We start from the raw sequence: 26,809 nt of genomic DNA, 5'->3' as shown, positions 1-26,809 counted from the left end.
TCATCATAAAAAGACATCAATGCTATACACTGTTATGAATGGATATGGCTAATATACAAAAGTCACAAATTACCTAAATACTTCTTCTACAATCACCAAGAAGGGGAGATACCAAGAAAAGAGCGTGAAAAAGACAAGTGAGAGAGGAAGGAAATGGGAAAAAGGGGAATAGTAAAAGGGGAATAGAGAAAAGGATAGAGTGTGAGTGGGTAATGGGTGGAAGAGAGAGTGGGGGGGGGGGGCATGAGAAGAGAAAGGGGGGGGGGGGGGGAAGTCAGGAAGCAAATGATGGGTACAAAAAGGGGTTTTTGGCTCTTACATGCCACGGAATCGAGTGCCGGTATCGCAAGATCCAGTGTCCTCCATAGGCTTAGAAAAGAAGATTTTATATGTAAGAACCCAAATCCCTTTTTTTCCTGTCATCTTTAGGGGACATTGGAGGTTTTGCGATGTCCCACAGCTGTCACCTTAAGGGAGGGAACGCTCCTGTGCTGCGCTTAAGACCCTACACCCAAACACTGCATCAGAGGAAGTGAAAGTGTCAAAGGACCCCTGGCCGCCTTACAGAGTTGCTTTGCACAGGCATCATGGCGAGCTGCCCAGGAGTTCTCTACAGACCTTGTGGAAAGAGCAAGCACCGAAGTACAAACCAGTTGATTTGTCAAAATATAGTCATGATGAATAGTCAGGCGTTGCCAAGGACTGTTTAGAGGACAGCCAGCTACTTCTAATGAAATCATAAAGGACAAATAGGGAATCAGATTTGCGAATGTCCTTAGTCCGACCGACATAAGTACGGACAGCCCGAACTACATCCAGAGTGACCAGCGATGGATCAGAGCCTTCTCCCCTCATGTGCCTTTCCTTTTCTTACTTACACTATCTTATACTCCATACTCCCTTTGATGACACCTAATCCTGGGTTTTCTATACCTGTCCTATATTGTCCTGTACTGTAAGTACTGTTTTCTTGTTTGCTCATTTGATTATGTACTGTGTAATGGGCGCTGCGGATCCCTTGTGGCGCCATATAAAGGATAATAATAATAATAATTAGAGGATGATACGAAGATAAAGAACCACAATTTCCTGGTTGATGTGGAAACCACTTTGAGAAGGTAGTCCAAATGGGTACGTAGAACTGCAGGATCCAGGTGGAAAATTAGAAATCTGAAACCCTGCGTGCCGACGGAAATGCTTTTAACAAGACAGTCTTCTACGTGAGCCAATATAGATCAACAGAGACCAAAGGCTCAAAGGGGGGTTTCTGGAAAGTCTGCAAGCTCAAAGTTATGTCCCATGGGGACACAGGGGGAACCACCGGAGGCTGAATATGCAGTACACACTCCACAAAAGTTTGAACAGCTGGCAAAAGAGCCACTTAGTGCTGGAAAAGAACCAAAAGGGCCCACACATGGAACTTTAAGGAAGATACACGTAAAACCAGATACAACTCATTCTGCAGGAAAGACAAGATTTGGAAAAGGCAAAAAACAAAAGGATCCCGAAGTTCGGAGCACCAATCGAAACAGGCCTGCCAGATGCCATGATAGATTTTTGGGAGGGAGCTTTCTTGCAATGTCCGGATAAATGAATTGGAGAACCCTCTAGCACTCGGGATTGAGGTCTTAATAGCCACCCGTTAAAGCCAGATGGGCTAAGTTTGGTTGAAGGCCGTTACCCAGAGAAAGAATATCCGGTCTGGGAGGTAGTATGACGCGACCAGAATGGTGACACTGCCCTCTAGCTTCAGTTTGGGGAGGACCCACAGTAACAGTAAATGGTGGAAAGACGTACATAGGTGTGAAGTTCCACAGTCCCACAACAGTACCACAACAGCCCTGGATCTCTGATGGGGGACCATTATCCAGGAAGTCTGTAATTATTTTTTCTGGGGGTCATCAAGTAAATGGCTGGGCAACGACTCGGGGTGAAGAAACCACTGAGGAAGTACACCTCCCAATTAAGGACCTCCATGAGATACACTACCTAGAAGGCTGGTAAGAATCGTTCCGACCACTGGAGGATGCGGCTGACTTCCCACATGGTGCCTTAACTTCTGGTGCCTCCCTGATGATTTATATAGGTCCGATTACACCTTCACCACCTTGTGTAAAAAAAAAAGAAAAAAAAAGAAGAGGCTGTGCTTGACAAAACACCCGCTAAACTGCCTGAAATTCCAGAATGTTGATCGGTAGGGTTGCATCTCAAGCAGACCACCAATCCTGGAAGCAGTGTTGTCCAGTCACTGCTCCCAAACCGTGGAGACTTGCATCAGTGGTGAGCAGAACCCAATCCGGAATCAGGAAATGGTGCCCCTTGACCAGGTGGGAAGAGTGGAGCCACTGCAGGAAAGAATGACGCACCTCCCGAGACAGAACAATGCTCTGGGACAGGAGCTGCACCGACCTAGAGTGGTACTAGCGTATTCCACCATATCAAAGGTGGAAACCAGTTTGCCCAGAATCCGCAAGCACAAGTGGATCGAGGATCTGCGGTGTTGAAGAAATTACTTGATCAGGATCTAGAGGGACACCACCTTGTCCCTGGGAAGAAAAATCTGCTGGGCCTTGGAGTACAGAAGGGCTAACTGATCTGCAACAAGGTTAGTGTGAGGAGCAGATGGTCTTGAAAAGCATCCGGGTACTGAGCCAGAAGAAGGTCGTCGTGATATGGCAGAATCCTGACAAGATATATCTTGTTAGACAGAAGGAGACAAAGAAGGTAATCAGATGTGCAAAGGCACAAGCTGAGGAGAAAATGGCCCAGTCAGTGGGTAAAGGAGGCAAAACTTTTTTTAGGTATATAAGCGAAAAAAGAAAAACAAAAGGCGGAATTATAAAACTAAAGACGGACACTGGGAATCTTGTTGAGGGAGACAATTTAATAGCAGATCATCTTAATGATTATTTTTGCTCAGTATTTACTACTGAAAGAGAGGGGAAGGGGCCACAGTTAAGTTGCAGGGATATTCAGGAAAATGAAACAAGTACATTTACAGAGGAGAAGGTCCTAACAGAACTCTCAAAGCTGAAAGTGGACAAATCTATGGGGCCAGATGGGATACATCCAAGGATACTAAAAGAACTTAAAGAGGTGCTGGTAGCACCATTGACAGAATTATTCAACCAGTCATTAGCTACAGGAGAAATTCCAGGGGACTGGAAAAGAGCAAACGTAGTCCCACTGCACAAAAGTGGAAGCAAGGAAGAGGCAAACAACTACAGACCAGTGAGTCTTACATCAGTAGTAGGGAAATTGATGGAAACACTCTTAAAAGAAAGAGTTGTAGATCATCTCAAATCCGGCAATTTACTGGATCCCAAACAGCATGGATTCACTGGGGGAAGATCATGTCAAACAAATCTTATTGACTTTTTTGATTGTGTGACTAAAGTGATGGATAAAGGTGGAGCCATGGATATAGCTTATCTTGACTTTAGTAAGGCTTTTGACACAGTTCCACATCGCAGACTGCTAAATAAACTTGAAAGTTTGGGATTGGATATTAGGATTATTGAATGGATAAGATCTTGGTTGAAGGATAGAAAACAGAGAGTTGTGGTAAATGGAGTGCATTCACAGGAGGGAAATGTTACCAGTGGAGTACCCCAGGGATCTGTACTTGGACCAGTGCTTTTCAATATCTTTATTGGTGACATTGCAAATGGGATTAAAGGGAAAGTATGCCTTTTTGCAGATGACACAAAGGTATGCAACAGGGTAGACACACCAGGTGGGGTAAAACAAATGATTGAGGATCTAGGTAGACTAGAGGAATGGTCAAGAGTCTGGCAATTACAGTTTAATGCCAAAAAATGCAAAATCATGCACTTGGGTCTCAAAAATCCTAAAGCTAAATACAGTATTAATGGCACTATACTGGAAACTACTGAGGAGGAAAGGGATCTAGGAGTCACTATTTCAGATGACTTAAAGGCAGGTAAGCAATGTAACAAGGCAATGAGGAAGGCTAGTCAGATGCTTGGCTGCATTGGGAGAGGAATCAGCAGCAGAAAGAAAGAAGTAATAATGCCACTGTATAGGTCATTGGTACGGCCTCATCTAGAATACTGTATTCAGTTCTGGAGGCCATATCTTCAAAAGGATATTAATACATTAGAAACTGTACAAAGGAGGGCAACTAAAATGGTGCATGGCCTACATCACAAAACATACCCAGAAAGACTAAGAAATCTCAATATGTATAGTTTGGAGCAGAGAAGAGAAAGGGGGGACATGATAGAAACTTTCAAATATATGAAGGGTTTTAACAAAGTCCAGGAGGGAAACATTCTCCAAATGAAGAGAAGCAATAGGACACGAGGACATGCACTGAGACTGGAGGGGGGGAGGTTCAGGGGAAATTTGCGGAAAAATTATTTCACAGAAAGGGTAGTGGACAAGTGGAATAGCCTCCCATCAGAGGTGGTAGAGGCTAAGACAGTAGAGCAATTTAAACATGCATGGGATAGACATAAGGATATCCTTACAAAGAAATAAGGAACAAATAAGGTTAGTGATAAAAAAAAAAATAATATATAAAAAAAAAAAAGGGGCAGACTAGATGGGCCAAGTGGTTCTTATCTGCCGACAAATTCTATGTTTCTATGTTTCTGACCCCCATCGAAGATCGTCCGTCATCATAGCCATGACTTTCGTGAAGACTAAGGTGCCATTGAAAGTCCAAAAAGCAAAGTCTGAAACTGGAAGTGATCCATCTGTACTGCAAACCGGGGGAACCAATGACTATCACTGTATAAAAAACAGGATTTTGGTACTTACCGGTAAATCCATTTCCCCGATTCGACAGGGGACACTGGAAGGTCTTTACAGTGGGGAATAGATGGTCGCTAAGTGGAGCCTTCTTTAGAACTGTGACTGGCTCCTCCCCTCTATGCCCCCCCTACTGACCAGTTTGAAAACGGAGACCGAGAGGAGACAGCTCAAAGCACTCGACAGAGTAGGAGGTGAAAGTAAAAGAAAAAACGAGATTTATGGTACGAACTTACCGTTGTTAAATCTCTTTCTGCGAGGTACACTGGGCTCCACAAGGAAATAATATCAGGGTGTAGAGTAGGATCTTGATCCGAGGCACCAACAGGCTCAAAGCTTTAGACTGTTCCCAAGATGCACAGCGCCGCCTAATCTATAACCCCACCTCCATCCCAGTGATCTCAGTTTAGTTAACCAGCCCATTGCAGTAGCAGGTACCAGAGACGACAACCACTCGTAGCCAAATACACCACACACTCATCGCAGGAGAGGGTGTCAGCGGCTATGCTAATACCAACCCAAAAAAGCAAAGTGCGTCAGGGTGGGCCTTGTGGAGCCCAGTGTACCTCGCAGAAAGAGATTTAACAACGGTAAGTTCTTACCATAAATCTCGTTTTCTGCTGCGGGGTACACTGGGCTCCACAAGGAAATAACATCGGGGATGTCCTAAAGCAGTTCCTTATGGGAGGGGACGCACTGTAGCGGGAACAAGAACCCGGCGTCCAAAGGAAGCATCCTGGGAAGCGGCCGTATCAAAGGCATAGAACCTAATAAACGTGTTCCTCGAGGACCACGTAGCCGCCTTGCCCAATTGTTCAAGGGTCACACCACGGTGGGCCGCCCAAGAAGGCCCAACCGAACGAGTAGAATGGGCTTTGACAGTAGCAGGAACCGGACGACCAGCCTGTACATAAGCATGTGCAATCACCATTCTAATCCATCTGGCCAATGTCTGCTTAGAAGCAGGCCAGCCACGTTTGTGAAAACCAAACAACACAAAAAGAGAATCGGATTTCCTAATGGAGGAAGTTCTCTTCACATAGATACGGAGAGCCCGTACCACATCCAAAGACCGCTCTTTGGAAGACAACCCAGGAGAATTAAAGGCCGGAACCACAATCTCCTGGTTAAGGTGGAAAGAAGACACCATCTTGGGTAAATAACCTGGGCGTGTCCGAAGAACCGCCCGGTCACAGTGAAAAATCAAATAGGGGGACTTATAGGATATGGCACCCAAGTCTGAGACCCTTCCAGCTGAAGCAATAGCCAGCAAAAACAACACCTTAAGCTAAAGCCACTTAAGGTCAGCAGAGGTAAGAGGCTCAAACGGAGACTCTTGTAAGGCCTCCAAGACCACCGACAGGTCCCAAGGGGCCACAGGTGGCACATAAGGAGGCTGAATCCTCAGCACACCCTGAGTGAATGTATGGACATCTGGTAGGGTAGCGATCTTTCTCTAAAAACCAAACCGACAAGGCTGAGATGTGAACCTTGAGGGAGGCCAGACGCAGGCCTAAATCCAGGCCTTGTTGTAGAAAGGCCAATAGTTTGGCCATACTAAACTTGAAAACGTCATGATTGTGAGACGCACACCAAGTAAAGTAAGCATGCCAGACCCTATGGTATATCCAAGCAGAAGCCGGTTTACGGGCCTTCAACATAGTTTGAACGATCGCCTCAGAAAAACCCTTGGCCGTCAGGACGGAAGCTTCAAGAGCCATGCCGTCAAAGCTAGACGAGCCAAATCCTGGTAAACACAAGGGCCCTGAACAAGGAGGTCTGGTCGTTGTGGAAGTAGAAGGGAACGATCCAACGAAAGGCCCTGTAGATCGGAGAACCAGTGCCGCCTGGGCCACGCTGGAGCGACCAGAAGTAGGTTTCCTCCTTCTTGCTTGAACTTCAATATTACTCTGGGCAGGAGGGACACCGGAGGGAACACATACGGCAGCCGAAAGTTCCACGGGATTGATAGAGCATCCACGAACGCTGCTTGAGGATCCCTTGTTCTTGCTCCGAAGACCGGAACCTTGTGATTGTGTCGCAACGCCATCAGGTCCACATCTGGGAGACCCCACTTGTCCACGAGAAGTTGAAACACCTCTGGATGTAGGCTCCATTCTCCGGCGTGCACGTCCTGTCGACTAAGATAGTCCGCCTCCAAGTTCAGAACGCCCGGAATGAACACTGCTGATATGGCCGGCAGATGATGTTCTGCCCACTGAAGAATCCTTGATACTTCCCTCATTACCATGCGGCTTCGAGTGCTGCCCTAATGATTGATGTACGCCACCGTGGTGGCGTTGTCCGATTGTACTTGAACAGGTCTGTTCTGTATCAGATGCTAGGCCATGGTCAACGCATTGAACACTGCCCGCAGTTCCAGAATGTTTATCGGGAGTAGAGACTCCTTGGTCCACCGGCCCTGGAGAAACTCTTGTTCCAACAACGCGCCCCAACCTCTCAGACTGGCACCCGTCGTCAGCAGGACCCAGCTGGATATCCAGAAGGGACGGCCCCTGCTCAATCGTTGGTCCTGAAGCCACCAGCTCAGTGACAGACGGACCTCTGGAAATAGGGAGATCATGTGAGATCTTATCCGGTGAGGCAGACCATCCCACTTGGACAGAATCAACTTCTGCAGAGGGCGAGAATGGAATTGAGCATACTCCACCATGTCGAAAGCCGACACCATGAGACCTAGCACTTGCATCGCCGAATGAATCGACACTTGCGGATGGGATAGGAAGCATCGTATCTTGTCCTGAAGCTTCAGGACTTTCTCCTGAGACAGGAACAACCGCTGGTTGTGGGTGTCCAATAACGCTCCCAGGTGTACATGCTCTGAGCCGGAACCAGGGAAGATTTCTTCCAGTTGATCAGCCATCCGTGGGCTAACATGCACTGGATTGTCAAATCGAGATGACACAGGAGAAGTTCTGGGGAACTCGCCAGGATTAACAAATCGTCTAGGTATGGTAGTATCCAGACTCCTTGACGGCGTAGCGTGGCCGCCATAACCTTGGTGAAGACTCGTGGAGCCGTTGTCAAACCAAAATGTAACGCCCAAAATTGGTAATGAAGGTTGCCCACTGCAAACCGCAGGTACTGCTGATGAGATACCGCAATAGGAATCTGTAGATAGGCATCCTGTATGTCCAGGGAAACCATATAGTACCCAGGCTCCATGGCCAGAACAATAGAGCGCAGCGTTTCCATACGAAACTTGGAAATCCGCACATGCTTGTTCAAGGACTTCAGATTGAGAATGGGCCGCGAGGACCCGTTCGGTTTCGGGACTAGAAACAGCGGTGAATAGAACCCCCACCCCTCTGAGACAGAGGCACCTGTACCACCACTCCTGTGGACAGGAGGGAACGTACCACCGAGTGCAACGTGTTTGCTTTTGCCGGATCCAGAGGCACATATGTTAAGCAAAAACGATGAGGGGGCGATTCTTGAAGGGTATGACGTAATCTCGAGCAACGACTTCCCTCACCCAGGTATCCAAAGTGGTCTTCAACCATTCCTGGGCAAAACCTAGAAGTCAGCCCCCCACCCTGGGATCCCTCAGGGGAAGCCCGCCCTGTCATGTGGCAGGCTTATCAGTTTTTGAAGCTGGCTGACGGGCGGCCCAATCATGCTTCGGTCTGGGCTTGGCAGGTCTGGAAGCACGGGCTTGCTTTGGATACGCCTGACCTTTTGCTTTACCTGGAGTACGAAAGGGACGAGGGAAAGTACTTTTAGCCTTCTGTGCGGAAGGAGCCGTACTAGGTAGGCAGGCTGTTTTAGCAGTAGCCAGGTCAGCCACAATCTTCTTGAGGTCTTCTCCAAAGAGAATGTCTCCCTTGAAAGGAAGAACCTCCAGGGTTTTTCTGGAATCCAAATCCACCGACCAGGATCTCATCCAAAGGATACGCCTGGCCAAAACGGATGCAGTAGCAGCCTTGGCCGCGAGCACCCCAGCATCGGAGGCCACCTCCTTAAGGTACAGAGAAGCCGTTGCAATATATCAGAGACATTGTCGAGCATGCTCAGAAGCATCCGAAGGCAGTTTCACCTCGAGTTCCTGAGCCCACGCCTCAACAGCTTCAGCAGCCCATGTCTCTGCAATAGTTGGCCTTTGAACAGCCCCAGACAAGGTATAAATCGCTTTTAAACAGCCCTCCACCCGACGATCTGTCGGTTCCTTCAGGGAGGTGACGGTAGTTACTGGTAGGGCAGAGGAAACAATCATAAGCGCCACATGAGAATCTACAGGTGGAGGGGTTTCCCAATTTTTACACACCTCCGCAGAGAGAGGATAGTGAGCCAACAGTCTCTTATTCGGTGTAAACTTTGTCCAGGGATTTTCCCAGGATTCCTGACGTATGTCAATCAGGTGCTTAGAGTAGGGTAGGACCTGCTTATCCACCTTCTTACGCTTAAACCTATCCGGTTTCTTGGCGACAGTCTCAGGCTCAGAATCATCAGCCACCTGAAGAATGAGCCGTATCGCCTCAAATAAAATCCGAGACATTCATGGACGATTTCCCCTCCCCATCTGAAACATCAGCGGAGGACGTGTCAGTTAAGGCCGCGGATCGGGAGGAAGTAGTGGCCCTTTTAGAAGACGACTTAGTCTTATGCGGGCGAGAGTGACCCTTAGATTTGGACATGGATCGGTTCAAATGCTGTAACTGAGTGGAAAGCTGATCCGCCCATGGTGTGTTCACAGCAGGGACCATAATCTGTGGCAACAGCACAGGTGGTCCCACAGGGGGCGTCAATTTTGTTACAAGCGTGTTTAACAACGTGGAAAATGTAGCCCAAGGTGGTTCTTGTGATGCCCCGAGTGCTACCGACCCACTTGGAGGCAAGGAAGCCCCTGAACCTGAACTCTCAGCTGCTAAATTATCCTCCATTCCGTCAGTTGCCTCACTGGAGAGGCCCCAACGCCGTTGCCACGTGTAGCAGACATAATAATGCGCACAGTAAAGGGCAACTCGGTACAAACAGTAATTATATAATTAGAAGCACTATACCTAGGAAGAACTCTCAGAATAACAGCCGCAGCTGGCACAGACCGAGGGTTCAATAGGAATAGAACATATGGTGACTATAATTCACAAGTAAAAAATACTCCAGTATTATATCTTGTGAGACAAACCTATATTATCTGAGAAAAACCTGAAACACATGGCCCCCACAGGTAGAGTAATATAGGAATAGCACACTGAGTGAAATACCCTGCAATAAGGCAACCACGCAGCAGCTACATGCACACACACACGTATATAGTCACACACGTACCATGCAGAAATTATGTACCATAAACTGCACTGAACTAGCAATACAAAGTAATACTCAGTATGGCTATATGTGATAATAATAGATATAACAAACACAGTAAGCACTGGATGCATATCACAGGGTGTGTACCACACAACCCTGACAGTATGCACTCTTTCTTAACTAGCACAGTCGCAGTGACAGGTAGAAAACTCAAGTGTCCTGTAGGAAGCACAGCACTGGCAGTCAGGTGGTTCCACAGAGGAGGATTTGCCCCAGCAGTCCTAGAAACAGCTCAGCTCCACCTGTAACGGCCGCTGATCAGGAGTGAGGGAGAGAGATATGCAGATCCAATGCGGGAACATTACAGAAATGACGCCCTGGGGCTGAGGGGAGGGACCTCAGGTCCAGCCTACTCCACCTGCTGGCATCCCCACCGGGCGTGCCGGCAGTAATAAGAAGCGAGGGGGTAATGGTACAAAAGTCCCCCCTTACCTGTGCCCCTGTAAAAACACCCTAGTGGCTAGTAGAACAGCAGCCCAGTAATCTGTGTCCACGCCTGCGCTCCTGCAGCCCGCCTCCTACGGGATCGCGGTGTACAGCGTTGGCACAGAAGCCCCTTACCTCCCCCTCGACAGCGGCCCCGCGATCCGGGAGATGGCGGTGTGTGTGTGACTCAAAGAGGACAGAGGAAGAAAAGCCGGCGCCTCCGCTGTAGTGACCCGGCAACCTCGGCGCGGGAGTATACAGCGTCCGCTGGGGGTGATGGAGCTGCTGCAGGGACGTCTTCTGACACAGCCTGCTGCGGCCTGGTACAGTCCTCTTCTTTTCTGTTGAAGCTAAAGCTAAGAATTAGGCTGCCTGAGGCAGCCCCCTGTTAAGTGACCTGCTACTGCAGGCACCAACTACAAACTGAGCTCACTGGCATGGAGGCGGGGTTATAGATGAGGCAGCACTGTGCATCTTGGGAACAGTCTAAAGCTTTGAGCCTGTTGGTGCCTCAGATCAAGATCCTACTCTACACCCCAAAGTTATTTCCTTGTGGAGCCCAGTGTACCCCGCAGCAGAAATTGAGAAGTAACAACAGTAAAAAATATGAACAATCCGTAAATGTCACCAGTCAACCCAACAGGTAAGTAACCATATACTAACGTAAAATGGTAGAACCTGAGAAAGGAAAGTAATAAAGAAACACCCAGCGCTGGGAGGGCATCCAGTGTACCCTGTGGAATCGGAGAAATGGATTTACCGGTAAGTACCAAAATCCCGTTTTCTCCTTCCCCCACTAGGGGACACTGGAAGGTCTTTACGGTGGGGACGTTCCAGAGATCACTTCGGGCGGGACAGCGCTGAGAGTCCTGCAGCACTGCTCGGACAAACCGATAAGCCCAAGCAGCAAAAGTATCAAATTTGTAAAATTTGACAAAGGTATCTTTTCCCGACCAAGTTGCCGCTCTACACAACTGTATCAAAGAAACTCCCCTAGCAGCCACCCAAAAAGAACCCACCAACCGCCTGGAATGAGCTGACACCGTGCTCGGTGGCGGAAGAGAGACTGCTAGATCAGCCTGTCTGATGGTAAATTTGATCCATCTAGCCAAAGTCTGTTTTGAGGCCGGCCATCCCGGTTTGGCAGCATCATACAAAACAAACAGAGCATCCGTCTTGCGTAAAACTGCGGTTCTCTCTACATAAATAAGCAAAGCCCTAACAACATCCAGTGACTTAGAAGAAGGAGAATCACTGGAGAGAACTGGGACCACAATAGGCTGGTTAATGTGAAATGCAGAAACTTCCTTAGGTAAGAAAGACCGATGTGTGCGAAGTTCCACTCTATCGTCATGAAAAATGAGATATGGCGGACGATAAGGAAGAGCTCCCAATTCAGAAACTCTTTGAGCCGAAGCCAGGGCCAAGAGCAGGGACGGATCTAGACTTTTCTTTAGGGGGGGCGGTTTACGGTTTAATCTTGACTCCTCCCTCTACAGTCCCAACTCCTCCCATCTGCAATCCTAACTCCTCCTCTTTCAATTCTGACTGAACTTTTTGAGTGAGACTGAGATAGAGCTTTGTGATTGTTCTATGTACATGTGACTGTGCTATGGGGTAATTGTATTTATAAGCCCTAGTGCCCACACACCAGCAAGTGAGGGGCAAATGCTCTGTAACCCTTGCTCTCCTGGCTCCTCTGTGCTGCTGTGGTATAAGCTGCAGCACATCGTTCTGCCTCAGGCTCTCCCAGGAGAGCTCATTTCTGCTCAAAAGTGGGCGTAGCTATGACTGTGTTAGGGGGGGTGGTCGCCCCCTTCGCCCCCCCCCCCCCTATATCCGGCCCTGGCCAAGAGCAACACTACCTTCCACTTAAGAAACTTAAGCTCCACCGATTCCAGAGGTTCAAATAAAGATGATTGCAAAAAGGACAGTACTGTATCCAGATCCCAAGGAGATGTAGGAGGAATAAACGGTGGCTTAAGCCGGATAACTCCCTGAATGAAAGTCTGTACTTCCGGAAGTAATGCCAATTTCATCTGGAAAAAAAACAAAAGGGCCGAGACCTGAACCTTTAGAGATCCAACAACTTAAACCTGCTTAAAAACCAGCTTGGAGAAAGGAGAAACTTTGCGATTCGAAATGAAGTAGCAGAAAACGGACGCTGCTCACACCATGAAATTTATGCCTTCCATATACGGTAATAGTGCCTAGAAGTGACCTCCTTTCTAGCACTCATTAAGGTAGGAATGACTAACAAAGGAATACCCTTGAACTTTAGGATCTCCCTTTCAACAGCCACGCCATCAAACATAGCCGCTCTAAGCCTGGATAAACGAAAGGTCCCTGCATTAGCAAATCCGGCCGCAGAGGAAGAAGCCACGGGTCGTCTACGAGATACCGATGTAGGTCGCTGTACCACCAGTCTGGAGCCACAAGCAGAACCGTGACCACTCGATCCTCTTGAGTAGACGAGGTAACAGGGGGAACGGGAAAAAAAAATACACAAAAGCGGAACCTCCAGGGAATCGTTAACCCATTCACCGCCTCCGCATTGGGATCTCTGGTGCGGGAACAGTATTGCGGAAGTTTGTGGTTCCGTCTGGACGCCATAAGATCTATTTGTGGGAGTTACCAACGATCTACCAGTTGTTGAAACACTTGGAGGATGCAATTCCCATTCGCCTGGATGAATATCCTGGCGACTTAAGTAATCGGCCTCCCAGTTCTCCACCTCCGGTATGAACACTGCCGATATGGCTTCTGCATGTCTCTGGGCCCAAACCAAAATCCTGGTGACTCCCCTCATAGCAGCTCTGCTGTGGGTTCCTCCTTGCCGATTTATGTATGCCACAGCCGTGGCATTGTCCGACTGTACACAGATTGCACGTCTTTGCAGGAGATGAAACACTAATGTGAGCACGTTGTAAACCGCCCGAAGTTCCAGGAAAATGATAGCAGAGTCTGTTCCTGAGGAGTCCAAAGGCCCTGGAATTGACAATCCAGAGTCACCGCTCCCCAGTTGCGGAGACTGGCATCTGTCGTGAGAAGTACCCAATCTGGGAGGACAAAGCTCCTGCCTTTAGACAGATTCGTTGCATTAAGCCACCAAAGCAAGGACAGACGTGTACTGGGTAGAGGCTGAACCATTTGATGCATAGAGAGATGCAAACCGGACCATTGGGACAGAAGATCTTGTTCGAAAGGCCTGGAGTGAAACCTGCCGTACTGGACTGCCTCGAAAGCAGCTACCATCTTTCCCAGAAGTCGAATGCAAAGATGAATTGACACTCTGCGATGTTACAATACCAGACGAACCAACTCCTGAATAGAATCAAAAGTTGAGTCAAAGGCTTCCTTTGGCGCATGGGAAAAAATGAGGAAGTAATGGTACTTTCCTCAAATACGTGGTGTAATATTTTGTTAGGCGTACCCCCACTCACGCTGGAATAAAGTGGGTTAAACACATCAAGGTATCTTTTATCTTCTTCTATCAAAATGATCCTGGATATCGTACCCCAACTCACACGAAAATGGGAATCTGGACTCCTATCAAGGTTTCTTTCAGGTGTCTTCTAACGATAATTCATACAGGTGTATCCTCCGTATATGATAACATCATATGTGAAAAATTAAAAGAAAATATCCAATGTGTAGAATTTTCTTTACCATGCGTTACATATGAGATATATAATTTTAGATCAATATTGAATTGCACCTTCAATCATTAGACCAAGTGGGCTGTTCGTAAGGTTTCGTATGTGCCACCAATACGTGAACCCTTCACCAGATTGTTAATAAGGTAAGCGTACCCCTCACTCACACAGAGATTAGATGTGTAACTCATATAATGGTATCTTTGTGTAGAAAAGGTATATATATCTCGTGGGCGTACCCCAACTCACACATGAAGAAGCAGATTGAATCCCATCAAGGTATCTTTATCTGGTCCTTATGCCACAATTTATACAAGAAGATCCTCTGTATCAATCTTTAGGAATGTTTAACTCCAAAGAATAAATCCCAAAATGAGAGATTTACATGAGTGGAATCTTCATATGACATACGGGTTCCAGAGACATCGGTAACAACAAAGTTCCAAGGAATTTATTAAAAAACGTGATTGTCTTATATACAAAAAAGTTCATACATGTGATTTGTTCGGTGTCAAGCGTTTACATCAAAAGACATAAATGCATGGGTAAAACGAAAAATGGAATATATCCAAAAAATAACAACGAAAAGTTCAATAAAAATGTAATGCTGAGTTCAATAAAGAAAAAAAAATAAAAAAAAAATAAAAATTTTGGGTTGAAAAATTGGCTACTCACACAGGGATCTGTCGACGCGTTTCGGTCTCCTGGACCTTTTTCAAGACATGACCTTCTGTGTGAGAAGCCAGCTATTTATGGTGCCTGTAGCCAATCATCTCCTAACCGGAAGTCCAACCCCGGAAATGACCTCATCAATTATAATTTACACTTACATTAAAAATTGCATTATTAATAAAAAGACAAGACCAATAAGGTCTACATTATTTCAAAAAGAATGTGCCATATTACTATAACGTATTGTGGTAGGAAAGAGAATCTGTCTTTCCTAATCTCTAACATAATGGCGCTAGGAATCATGGGTAACGTAGTTCCCCATGAGTATCATTCCTCCTTATCTAATGTGCAGTCTTTTACTAAATAATCTGAACGGAATTCCCCATAGAGAAAATGATGTATGTGTATACAATGCTATTAATTTAACTTCTAATGTTTAATGTTCTCTCCAATTCCGGGAAATTCAACATCTCGATCTTCCGCCGCTAAGCATCCTGGGAAATGTAGTCTTTCAGTCATTAATTTGCGCGTCATCATGGAGCTGGAACCGGAAGTTAGAAGTCCGTCTTCTTCCCTTCCATGTATGATGGGAAATGTAGTCTTTTGGTTGTCGTTCGCGCATGCGTTCTCGTCTCCCTGTCTGAAAGCACAGACAACATCCTCCTCCGTTTTTATTAAGTGTGGAAGGCTGTAGAATTATTTCTCTCTCGCTGGGTTTGCGCATGCGTCTTTGCCTTTTGGTCACCTTCATTGAACGATGTTCAATAACATGGAAATTATGCACGGCCACTGCCATTATCAGTTCTTATCAGATGATATGGGTTTCTTTTGTTAATTCATGTGGCCGGTCATGTTTCAATGAAGGACAAAAGAATAAAAAAATGGATTACTACTAATGTACAGAAATACAATTTAAATAGATACCCCTTTCATTTAAAAAAGCGATTTTATGCTAATAGAAAATTACATAAGGGGAAAAGATATATGATAAAAAGTAAAAATTAAATTAAAATTAATAAAGAAAAATCCTGATGGAATGTATAACAGAAAAAAAGGGGGAATTTTCACAGAAACCACTTCAATTCAAAATCTGAATTGAGACCATTGGGAATTAAAGTTTTACACTGATAAATTAATTTCATTTCTGCTTTTGCTAGTGCTGCAGATGGATCTCTATTTCTCACATTAGGTTTAATCACTTTTAACCCATAGAAGCCCGTTATTCCTGACGGGGAACTATTATGGTGCACTAGCAAAAGCAGAAATGAAATTAATTTATCAGTGTAAAACTTTAATTCCCAATGGTCTCAATTCAGATTTTGAATTGAAGTGGTTTCTGTGAAAATTCCCCCTTTTTTTCTGTTATACATTCCATCAGGATTTTTCTTTATTAATTTTAATTTAATTTTTACTTTTTATCATATATCTTTTCCCCTTATGTAATTTTCTATTAGCATAAAATCGCTTTTTTAAATGAAAGGGGTATCTATTTAAATTGTATTTCTGTACATTAGCAGTAATCCATTTTTTTATTCTTTTGTCCTTCATTGAAACATGACCGGCCACATGAATTAACAAAAGAAACCCATATCATCTGATAAGAACTGATAATGGCAGTGGCCGTGCATAATTTCCATGTTATTGAACATCGTTCAATGAAGGTGACCAAAAGGCAAAGACGCATGCGCAAACCCAGCGAGAGAGAAATAATTCTACAGCCTTCCACACTTAATAAAAACGGAGGAGGATGTTGTCTGTGCTTTCAGACAGGGAGACGAGAACGCATGCGCGAACGACAACCAAAAGACTACATTTCCCATCATACATGGAAGGGAAGAAGACGGACTTCTAACTTCCGGTTCCAGCTCCATGATGACGCGCAAATTAATGACTGAAAGACTACATTTCCCAGGATGCTTAGCGGCGGAAGATCGAGATGTTGAATTTCCCGGAATTGGAGAGAACATTAAACATTAGAAGTTAAATTAATAGCATTGTATACACATACATCATTTTCTCTATGGGGAATTCCGTTCAGATTATTTAGTAAAAGACTGCACATTAGATAAGGAGGAATGATACTCATGGGGAACTACGTTACCCATGATTCCTAGCGCCATTATGTTAGAGATTAGGAAAGACAGATTCTCTTTCCTACCACAATACGTTATAGTAATATGGCACATTCTTTTTGAAATAATGTAGACCTTATTGGTCTTGTCTTTTTATTAATAATGCAATTTTTAATGTAAGTGTAAATTATAATTGATGAGGTCATTTCCGGGGTTGGACTTCCGGTTAGGAGATGATTGGCTACAGGCACCATAAATAGCTGGCTTCTCACACAGAAGGTCATGTCTTGAAAAAGGTCCAGGAGACCGAAACGCGTCGACAGATCCCTGTGTGAGTAGCCAATTTTTTAACCCAAAATTTTTATTTTTTATTTTTTTTTATTGAACTCAGCATTACATTTTTATTGAACTTTTCGTTGTTATTTTTTGGATATATTCCATTTTTCGTTTTACCCATGCATTTATGTCTTTTGATGTAAACGCTTGACACCGAACAAATCACATGTATGAACTTTTTTGTATATAAGACAATCACGTTTTTTAATAAATTCCTTGGAACTTTGTTGTTACCGATGTCTCTGGAACCCGTATGTCATATGAAGATTCCACTCATGTAAATCTCTCATTTTGGGATTTATTCTTTGGAGTTAAACATTCCTAAAGATTGATACAGAGGATCTTCTTGTATAAATTGTGGCATAAGGACCAGATAAAGATACCTTGATGGGATTCAATCTGCTTCTTCATGTGTGAGTTGGGGTACGCCCACGAGATATATATACCTTTTCTACACAAAGATACCATTATATGAGTTACACATCTAATCTCTGTGTGAGTGAGGGGTACGCTTACCTTATTAACAATCTGGTGAAGGGTTCACGTATTGGTGGCACATACGAAACCTTACGAACAGCCCACTTGGTCTAATGATTGAAGGTGCAATTCAATATTGATCTAAAATTATATATCTCATATGTAACGCATGGTAAAGAAAATTCTACACATTGGATATTTTCTTTTAATTTTTCACATATGATGTTATCATATACGGAGGATACACCTGTATGAATTATCGTTAGAAGACACCTGAAAGAAACCTTGATAGGAGTCCAGATTCCCATTTTCGTGTGAGTTGGGGTACGATATCCAGGATCATTTTGATATAAGAAGATAAAAGATACCTTGATGTGTTTAACCCACTTTATTCCAGCGTGAGTGGGGGTACGCCTAACAAAATATTACACCACGTATTTGAGGAAAGTACCATTACTTCCTCATTTTTTCCCATGCGCCAAAGGAAGCCTTTGACTCAACTTTTGATTTTAGACATGTACATTTTGTTGGATTAAGGGGTGATATCCATTTCTGAGTCAAGGGTCCCCATCTGGCTGCATTTCCCTTGCGCCGAACCGTGGAAATTACAGAAATTCCTCTTTGTTACAACTCCTGAATAGATTGTATCTTGTCCTGAGGGAGAAATATCCTCTAAAGCATAGTGTCCATGATCATGCCCAGGAACTGAAGACGTTGCGTCGTTTGCAACCGAGACTTCTGGAGGTTTATGATCAAACCGTGCGCAGTTAGAAATTCTTGGGTGATTTTCATATCACTCACCAACTTCTCTTCCGAGTGAACCTTTAGAAGCTAGTTGTCCAAGTAGGGGACAATATTCACTCCCTGAGAGTGTAAGTGTGCCATCATTACTGCCATGACCTTTGTAAAAACTCGAGGTGCAGAGGGAAGACAGAGGGAAAACAGAAAGGTAAGGCTTGGAATTGAAAATGCTAAAATCTTGACTGCAAACCTGAGAAAACTGGTGTGGAGGCCAAATTGGAATATGAAGATAAGCATCCTTGATATTGACGGACATCATAAAGTCCCCTGCCTCTAGACCTGCTATAACCGAGCGCAGGGACTCCATCCTGAATTAGAAAACCCTCAAGAAAGGATTGAGACTCTTCAAATTCAGAATGGGTCTCACCGAGCCGTCCGGCTTAAGTACCACGAATAGACTGGAATAAAAACTCTGTTTTTGTTGGTGAGAGGAACTGGAACAATGACTCCCATATCCAGAACCGCCTGAAGAAGGGAATCCTGATGTTCTCGCGAAACTGGCAACCCTGTGGTAAAAAATCTTGGAGGAGGTTTTAACTCTAAATCGAGTTTGTAACCCTGGAAAATAATGTCTCTTACCCAGGCGTCTTTGCAGGTCACTGACTAAACTTGTCCGAATTTCAGCAGATGTGCTCCCACCTTGGGAGCCCCCCAGGAGGGAGGGTAGCCCGTCATGCGGAGGGCTTAGCGGCAGGCTTCGGGTCCTACTGCAAAGTTGCTGGGGTTGCAGCACAACCTCGGCCTCTGTTACCTCTGAACGAGGTGGATCCACCTCTGCCACGTCCTCTAAACTTGGACGGAACTCGAAAGGACCGGAAGGACGGTCCTGAAAAAGTTTTCCTAGGAGCTGGAGCTGTCGAAGGGATATACGTCGACTTACCTCCTGTGGCTTTGGAAATCAGAGTATCCAATTCTTGACCAAAGAGAAACTCACCATTAAATGGAAGAGTTTCCACAGCTTTCTTAGATTCCGCATCTGTCTGCTATTGCCTCAGCCATAGTGCACGTCGAGCTAAAATCGACAAAAGCAGAAATTCTGGAACCAATAGTTCCTGCGTCCTTGGCCGCCTCACCCAAATATACAGCAGATTCTCTAATATGTCCAGCCAAAGTAAACAATTGTTCAGAGGACAGACCAGATTAAAAATGACCTGCTACCAATTGTTCTGCCCAGGCCTCTGGTTAACCCAGTGTAGGACGAAGAAGTACACCTGCTGCAGAATATATAGACTTTTAAGTATTTTCCAATCTGCCTGCTCCTTTAAGGAGGTAGTACTAGCTACCGGTAGAACAGTCTTCTTTGACAATCTAGATAGGGATGGATCCACCAAAGTATGGTTCTCCCGCTTAGATCTATTTTCCCCCGGAAAAGGGTAAGAAAGTAACAGCCGGCGGTTAATCTGAAACTTTCTGTCCAGGTGTTTCCATGCTAGAGCAAAATGATTGTCAATCTCAGCGGAAATGGGAAAGGAAACAGCATCCGTTCGTTTTTGGGGAAAAAAAATAAGGTTGCGGCTGAGCCGTATCTGACTGTGTAATCTACAGAACCTGACGCACTGCTAAAATAAGAGCGTCTAAACCCTCAGATTCAAATTCCATTTCTTCCTGAACTAACTCAGTTTCTGAATCTAGTTCCACTTCCCGCTCCTCAGGGGGAGGCAAATCTTCAGCGTCTGACTCGTCAGACTTCAACACAGCTGATAAAAGTCTCTTTTTTGAGACCGATTGTGAAGTACCAGTAGTAGGAGACCTTGACGCCCCCATGGTTCTCCTAAGACCCTCAACTGGCCTGGCCAGATTAAGAGCCCAATCTGGCTCATGTTACGGAGCCTGGGGCCTGGCCATTTCTCTATCTTTACGAGAAGCCACCAGTTCCGAAGACAAATCAGACATGACTCCTGTCAGTTGAGATAACCAAGAGAGAGAGGGGTCCTGTACAGTGGTTGAACTCTCCCCTGGGTTAGTTGACGCACAGTTATCACAATATAAAAAACCTTCATTATGTTGGGTATACTTTGTTGAACATTTCTTGCAGGCATAAAGCTTTTGTGAAGCCTTAGACTGATTACCCCTGCTGGTCATACTGTAAATGTCAGTCACAGACACAGTATAAGGAAAAGAAAAGAATATGAAGGAAGGGAGAGCACAGGTGAAGGAACCAGTCACAGACGCCTATACAGTAATAAACTGTAAGCTCGTAGGTAGTTTCACTTTATATACATATATATATAACTATGGCTCTATTCACTGTACTCTCCACACCCCCAGCAAACACACTACCAGTTTCGCTGCTGGTCACGTAACTGCAGCCTCTGGTGAAATTAACCCAGCGGCAGTAGGCACTGTGAGTAATGGCGCCAAGATTGCAGAGCCGCGTGCTCACCCGCCGGAAGTAGGAGCCTTCCAGGAGTGTAGCCCCGCTTCCCGCCACTGGCGCCCTTCTGGTGCCTGGAGTGTAGCCCCGTACTGCTATTGGCGCCCTGTCCTGGAGACTGAAGTCGCTCGGAGAGTAGCTCCGCTCCCAGGCTATGCTATACAAGCCGGGAAGTGAGCCGCTCGGAGCGTAGCTCCGCCCCCCCCGTCAATAGCGCCCATTCATAGAAACCGGGGAGTGAGCCACTCGGAGCATAGCTCCACCCCCCCGCCAATAGCGCCCAAACAATGCTTTTAAAACTAGCCCCCGGCAAGGTACAGATTAGTACCGCTGCGGCTAGCACTGGGGGAAAGTGCCGATAGTCTTATAAACCGGGGACTGCTAATCAGAGTCCCGGCGCATACTCACTCCTGCCTTGCTATCCGACCAGGGCACAGGCTGTGGGGACCATTGTGGAATTACCCCTGGGACTGATGTCCCTATAGCCAGGAGCTGAGGCTACATTTTAATAAAAAAAACAGTGGCAAACTCCCACCGGAAGCTCCCACAATGCAGACAGGCAGGGGCAGTAGGCTGCCTGTCTGTCCTCAGTTCTGAAAAGGAAAAAAGAAAATTTTCTCTGGAGAAGTCCAGAGAGAGGACCGGCTCCCTCGGGCACATTTTTCAAACTGGTCTGTACTCTGTAGGGAGGGCATAGAGGGGAGGAGCCAGTCACAGTTCTAAAGAATTTAAAGTGCCGACTCCACTTAGTCACCATCTATACCCCACCGTAAAGACCTTCCAGTGTCCCCTAGTGGATGAAGGAGAAAGTATAAATATAAATATATATATGTATGTAGGAATCCTAGATGTCGAAGGAGGCCATGTAATCGCCTGGCTTCAAGGTCTGCATAATGGAACATAGCAATTGCATCCAGAATCTCGGAACTCTGGAGGTACAGATTTAACGTTTATGGACCCTGCCCGTCATGCCACAGGTTTTTCAGTTGGCTTGGGACTTCAGACTTTTGGATGAGTGGTCGTGAGATCTAAAGGACGGGTGACCTCTTGCTTTCCCCTGTGAACAAAAGGAATGAAAGGAGAACCCATTGACTTAGGTGCTGCTGAGGGAAGGAAGACATAGTGGCAATGAGCTTATCAAGCTCTGGTCTGAAGAGAACCTTGCCTGTGAAATGAAGAGCTTCTAGGGCCTCTTGGACTCACGCTCCACACACCACGTGCAAAGCCATAGGGCCCATACTGCCTCCACTGCCAATGCAAACACCTTAGAAGAAGTGACGTGCGGTGAGGTAAATGGCTGGAAAGGCACTAGCTAGTATCAAAGTCAGATATACACACACATAAAGGAACCCGAGGGTTCATGTGGGCATTATACAAAGGTGCAGCAGTATATACTGCTGAATATTTGGTGAGCTTTGGCCAGAGAGGTGTGGACAAGGCAGGCAGGGCAGGCAATGCCTCACTTGTCATAGACCAGTATACTCCAGAGTTTGGACTATAAAAACTATTAGAATTATACAAAGAAGATATTTATAATATCAACTTTGTATTTTTCATATCATTTTTATAGTCAAATCTCTGGAGTATACTAGAGGCTCTGCCTCACCTACCTGCTTAGAAGACACCAAAACTAATAGCGGCCTCTCCCAGATATGTACCAGCCTCCTGAATATTATCCCCCTATAGATAGTAAATTGGATCTATGGGTTCCTGAGCAAAGGCCCTCTTTCTAAGGAATCCGCATGAGGGGTTTCCGATGCAGTGCATAGGTACAGTAAACACAATCTGAATGTCTGGTTGTGAACTGTAACCTCTGACTAAAGTTCTTCTGAGATGTCAAGGCACAGAACCATATATAAGCAGCACTGCACACAGACGAAGTCAGCATATTAACTTCCTTCACAACCTTGTTATGGAGCTCAAAAGAAGCCACTGGAGAGCCATGATCTTGTACGACTACCAGAGTGGTCTGCGAGAACAGGAGAGTTTTGATGGACGGTAAGCTACTTTTGGGGAGGAAGCACGGTACAAACCACTGTGTTTAAGTGGTTTGCAGAATTTTGGTGCGGGGGATGCTCACTGAAAAATTAGGTGCACTGTGGCCAACCTGTGTCTGCCATCACCGAAGACAATGTTGCTGCCATGCAGGTCATAGTTGAGGTGGATGCCAGGGTGACCATGGCCCACTTAGAGAAGGAGATAGGCATCTCATTGGGATCCATCCGCTTGACACTAAATGAAAAGCTTGGCCTGAGCAAGGTTTCTGCATGCTGGGTGCCCCATCAGCTGACTGGAGAACAGAAGGAGGCTCAAGTGACTTTGTGCCGCTATATGCTGGCCAGATTTGATGCTGGTCGCTCATACTCTGTCTGGGAGATGAAAATTAACAGATGTAGAATCAGCAACTAGCACCAATAGGTGAGGAAGGTGATGTTCTATAACCTGTCACCCAAGGAGTGAGGTATAGGAGAGGTAGAAGCAGGTGTCTCTGTCCGTGCAGACAGATAATGCAGATAAGCAAAATGGCAGCTCAGCTCGAAGGAGGGGGAGGAGAGTGTAAACCTCAGAGAGGGGTCTAGGCAGGACGAGCCAAAAGGTGAGGTAGGAGATAACAGGGAAATACTCCTCCCCCTCTGGCCAACCCCAGGTACCTGCTCACCAAGTACACGGCACCGCTGTTGCAAGAGTATCACTGATATCTAGTGGCAACTCAGAGAATACCGGCCTCCACTATCAGTTCCACCAGCGCTCCCCCTACCTTTAAGGCTGCAAATTACCCTACTGGGATTCTGCTATCAGTACAATGGCAATATATAGAGAGACTTATTGATACTCCCTACAATATTATATCTCTGCACGGATCCCATATGAATTATGGCCCTCATTCCGAGTTGTTCGCTCGCAAGCTGCTTTTAGCAGCTTTGCACACGCTAAGCCGCCGCCTACTGGGAGTGAATCTTAGCTTATCAAATTTGCGAACGAAAGATTCGCAATATTGCGAAAAGACTTCTCTGTGCAGTTTCTGAGTAGCTCGAGACTTACTCTTCCAGTGCGATCAGTTCAGTGATTGTTGTTCCTGGTTTGACGTCACAAACACACCCAGCGTTCGCACAGACACTCCTCCGTTTCTCCAGCCACTCCCGCATCTTTTCCAGAAACGGTAGCGTTTTTTCACACACTCCCATAAAACTGTCTGTTTCCGCCCAGAAACACCCACTTCCTGTCAATCACATTACGATCACCAGAACAAAGAAAAAACCTCGTAATGCCGTGAGTAAAATACCTAACTGCATAGCAAATTTACTTGGCGCAGTCGCAGTGCGAACATTGCGCATGCGCAGTTAGCGGAAAATCGCTGCGATGCGAAGAAAATTACCGAGCGAACAACTCAGAATGACCACCTATGTGACATAGACCAGAGTCTTTAGATCATATCTTCATCGCAGATTTATAAATTTACCCCAATAAATCGGGATGGTCACATTCATATATATGTGTGCATATGTTTTCTGCTTTTTTTACAGCTTGAAATATATGTTTTTAAATGTATTTGTGAAGTGATGTGTACATGTTTTCATTTATTTTTAATTATCCCTGCTGAGCGCTCTGTTTCGTGGTTTCTCTACTTACCTGTATTTATTATTCAGTATAAAAAAAAAAAAAAGTAGAAGAGTAAAAAAACATAACAATGAAGCTAAAACTAATCCAGGCTGTCATAGGCAGCCCAGAGAATCGTTCCCAGCTACTTGGGTACCGAAATGAAACTGGCATCCCTGGACTGGGGGCGGGGTATAGGCGAGGAGGAGCCTGTGGTGCAGCAAAATAAAAAACAAAAAACTATTTGGTGTCCAGGACTCCTGCAGCTTCACTATACGCAAGGTCTCCAGTGTCCCCCATGGATGACAGGAAAAATACTAGTATTACATACAGTATATAGTATACAAAATATGTATCTAATATATGTATAATATGTATCCAATACTACAAATGCAAACATCACACTCACGGCTCCTTCTGTCACTCGGATAGCTTTCGCACACCCGTGGGCTTTACCAAGGGCTTCCTGAACAAACTGCAGCTGGACAGTCTTCATCTGTGAGGTCACATCAGTGATCTGACGAAATAAATAAATAAGAAAAGTGTGAATGGACTGAATGCTAAAGCTACCTACGCAGAGCCGGATTAAAGCTTTAGGGGGCCCAGGGTACTTAAGACAGGGCGGCCCTATTGGGTGAAGGCAAGGACGCTGAGGTGGAGATACAGGGAAGCTGAACGTAGGGACGCTGAGGGGGGTTACAGGGAAGGTGAGAGTGTAGGGACGCTAGGGAGGGGGGGGGGGGGTTACAGGGAAGGAGAGGGCAGGGAAGCTGAGAGGGATTTACAGGGACGGTGAAGGCAGGGAAGCTGAGGGGTAGATACAGGAAGGCTGAGGGCAGGGACGCTGAGGGGGGTTACAGGGAAGGTGAGGGCAGTGACGCTGGGGGGGGTTACAGGGAAGGTGAGGGCAGGGACGCTGGGGGGGGTTACAGGGAAGGTGAGGGCAGTGACGCTGGGGGGGTTACAGGGAAGGTGAGAGCAGGGACGCTGAGGGGGGTTACAGGGAAGGTGAGGGCAGTGACGCTGAGGGGGTTACAGGGAAGGTGAGGGCAGGGACGCTGAGGGGGGTTACAGGGAAGGTGAGGGCAGTGACGCTGAGGGGGGTTACAGGGAAGGTGAGGGCAGTGACGCTGGGGGGGTTACAGGGAAGGTGAGAGCAGGGACGCTGAGGGGGGTTACAGGGAAGGTGAGGGCAGTGACGCTGGGGGGGTTACAGGGAAGGTGAGGGCAGGGACGCTGAGGGGGGTTACAGGGAAGGTGAGGGCAGGGACGCTGAGGGGGGTTACAGGGAAGGTGAGGGCAGGGACGCTGGGGGAGTTACAGAGAAGGTGAGGGCAGGGACGCTGAGGGGGTTACAGGGAAGGTGAGGGCAGTGACGCTGAGGGGGGTTACAGGGAAGGTGAGGGCAGGTACGCTGAGGGGGGTTACAGGGTAGGTGAGGGCAGGGACGCTGAGGGGTGTTACAGGGTAGGTGAGGGCAGGGACGCTGAGGGAGGTTACAGGGTAGGTGAGGGCAGGGACGCTGAGGGGGGTTACAGGGAAGGTGAGGGCAGTGACGCTGGGGGGGTTACAGGGAAGGTGAGGGCAGGGACGCTGAGGGGGGTTACAGGGAAGGTGACGGCAGTGACGCTGGGGGGTTACAGGGAAGGTGAGGGCAGGGACGCTGAGGGGTGGTTACAGGGAAGGTGAGGGCAGGGACGCTGAGGGGTGGTTACAGGGAAGGTGAGGGCAGGGACGCGGAGGGGGGTTACAGGGAAGGTGAGGGCAGGGACGCGGAGGGGGGTTACAGGGAAGGTGAGGGCAGGGATGCTGAGGGGGTTACAGGGAAGGTGAGGGCAGGGACACTGAGGGGGGTTACAGGGAAGGTGAGGGCAGGGATGCTGAGGGGGGTTACAGGGAAGGTGAGGGCAGGGATGCTAAGGGGGGGTTACAGGTAAAGTGAGGGCAGGGACGCTGAGGGGGGTTACAGTGAAGGTGAGGGCAGGGACACTGAGGGGGGTTACAGGGAAGGTGAAGACAGGGAAGGTGAAGACAGGGAAGGTGAAGGCAGGGACGCTAAGGGGGGGTCACAGGGAAGGTGAGGGTAGGGACGCTAAGGGGGGGTTACAGGGAAGGTGAGGGCAGGGACGCTAAGGGGGGGTTACAGGGAAGGTGAGGGCAGGGACGCTAAGGGGGGAGTTACAGGGAAGGTGAGGGCAGAGACGCTAAGGGGGGAGCTACAGGGAAGATGAGGGCAGGGACAATGAGGGGGGTTACAGGGAAGGTGAGAGCAGGGACGCTGAGGGGGGTTA

At 46.7% G+C, this 26,809-nt stretch overlaps 1 protein-coding gene across 6 annotated transcripts in view; it reads right to left on the bottom strand.

Moving 5' to 3' along the window:
- Positions 1-26,809, bottom strand: part of DARS2 (aspartyl-tRNA synthetase 2, mitochondrial) — a 204,192-nt gene that overhangs the window by 75,747 nt on the left and 101,636 nt on the right. For all 6 annotated transcript variants that reach the window (XM_063939673.1, XM_063939677.1, XM_063939676.1 and 3 more), the window contains one exon: positions 24,928-25,035. In XM_063939673.1, the coding sequence (XP_063795743.1) occupies positions 24,928-25,035 (108 nt within the window). The remainder of the gene's footprint in view (positions 1-24,927; positions 25,036-26,809) is intronic.

This window comes from Pseudophryne corroboree, chromosome 9 (genome assembly GCF_028390025.1).
Source record: "Pseudophryne corroboree isolate aPseCor3 chromosome 9, aPseCor3.hap2, whole genome shotgun sequence".
NCBI classification, from domain to species: domain Eukaryota; kingdom Metazoa; phylum Chordata; class Amphibia; order Anura; family Myobatrachidae; genus Pseudophryne; species Pseudophryne corroboree.
This window is presented reverse-complemented; position numbering and strand designations above follow the sequence as displayed.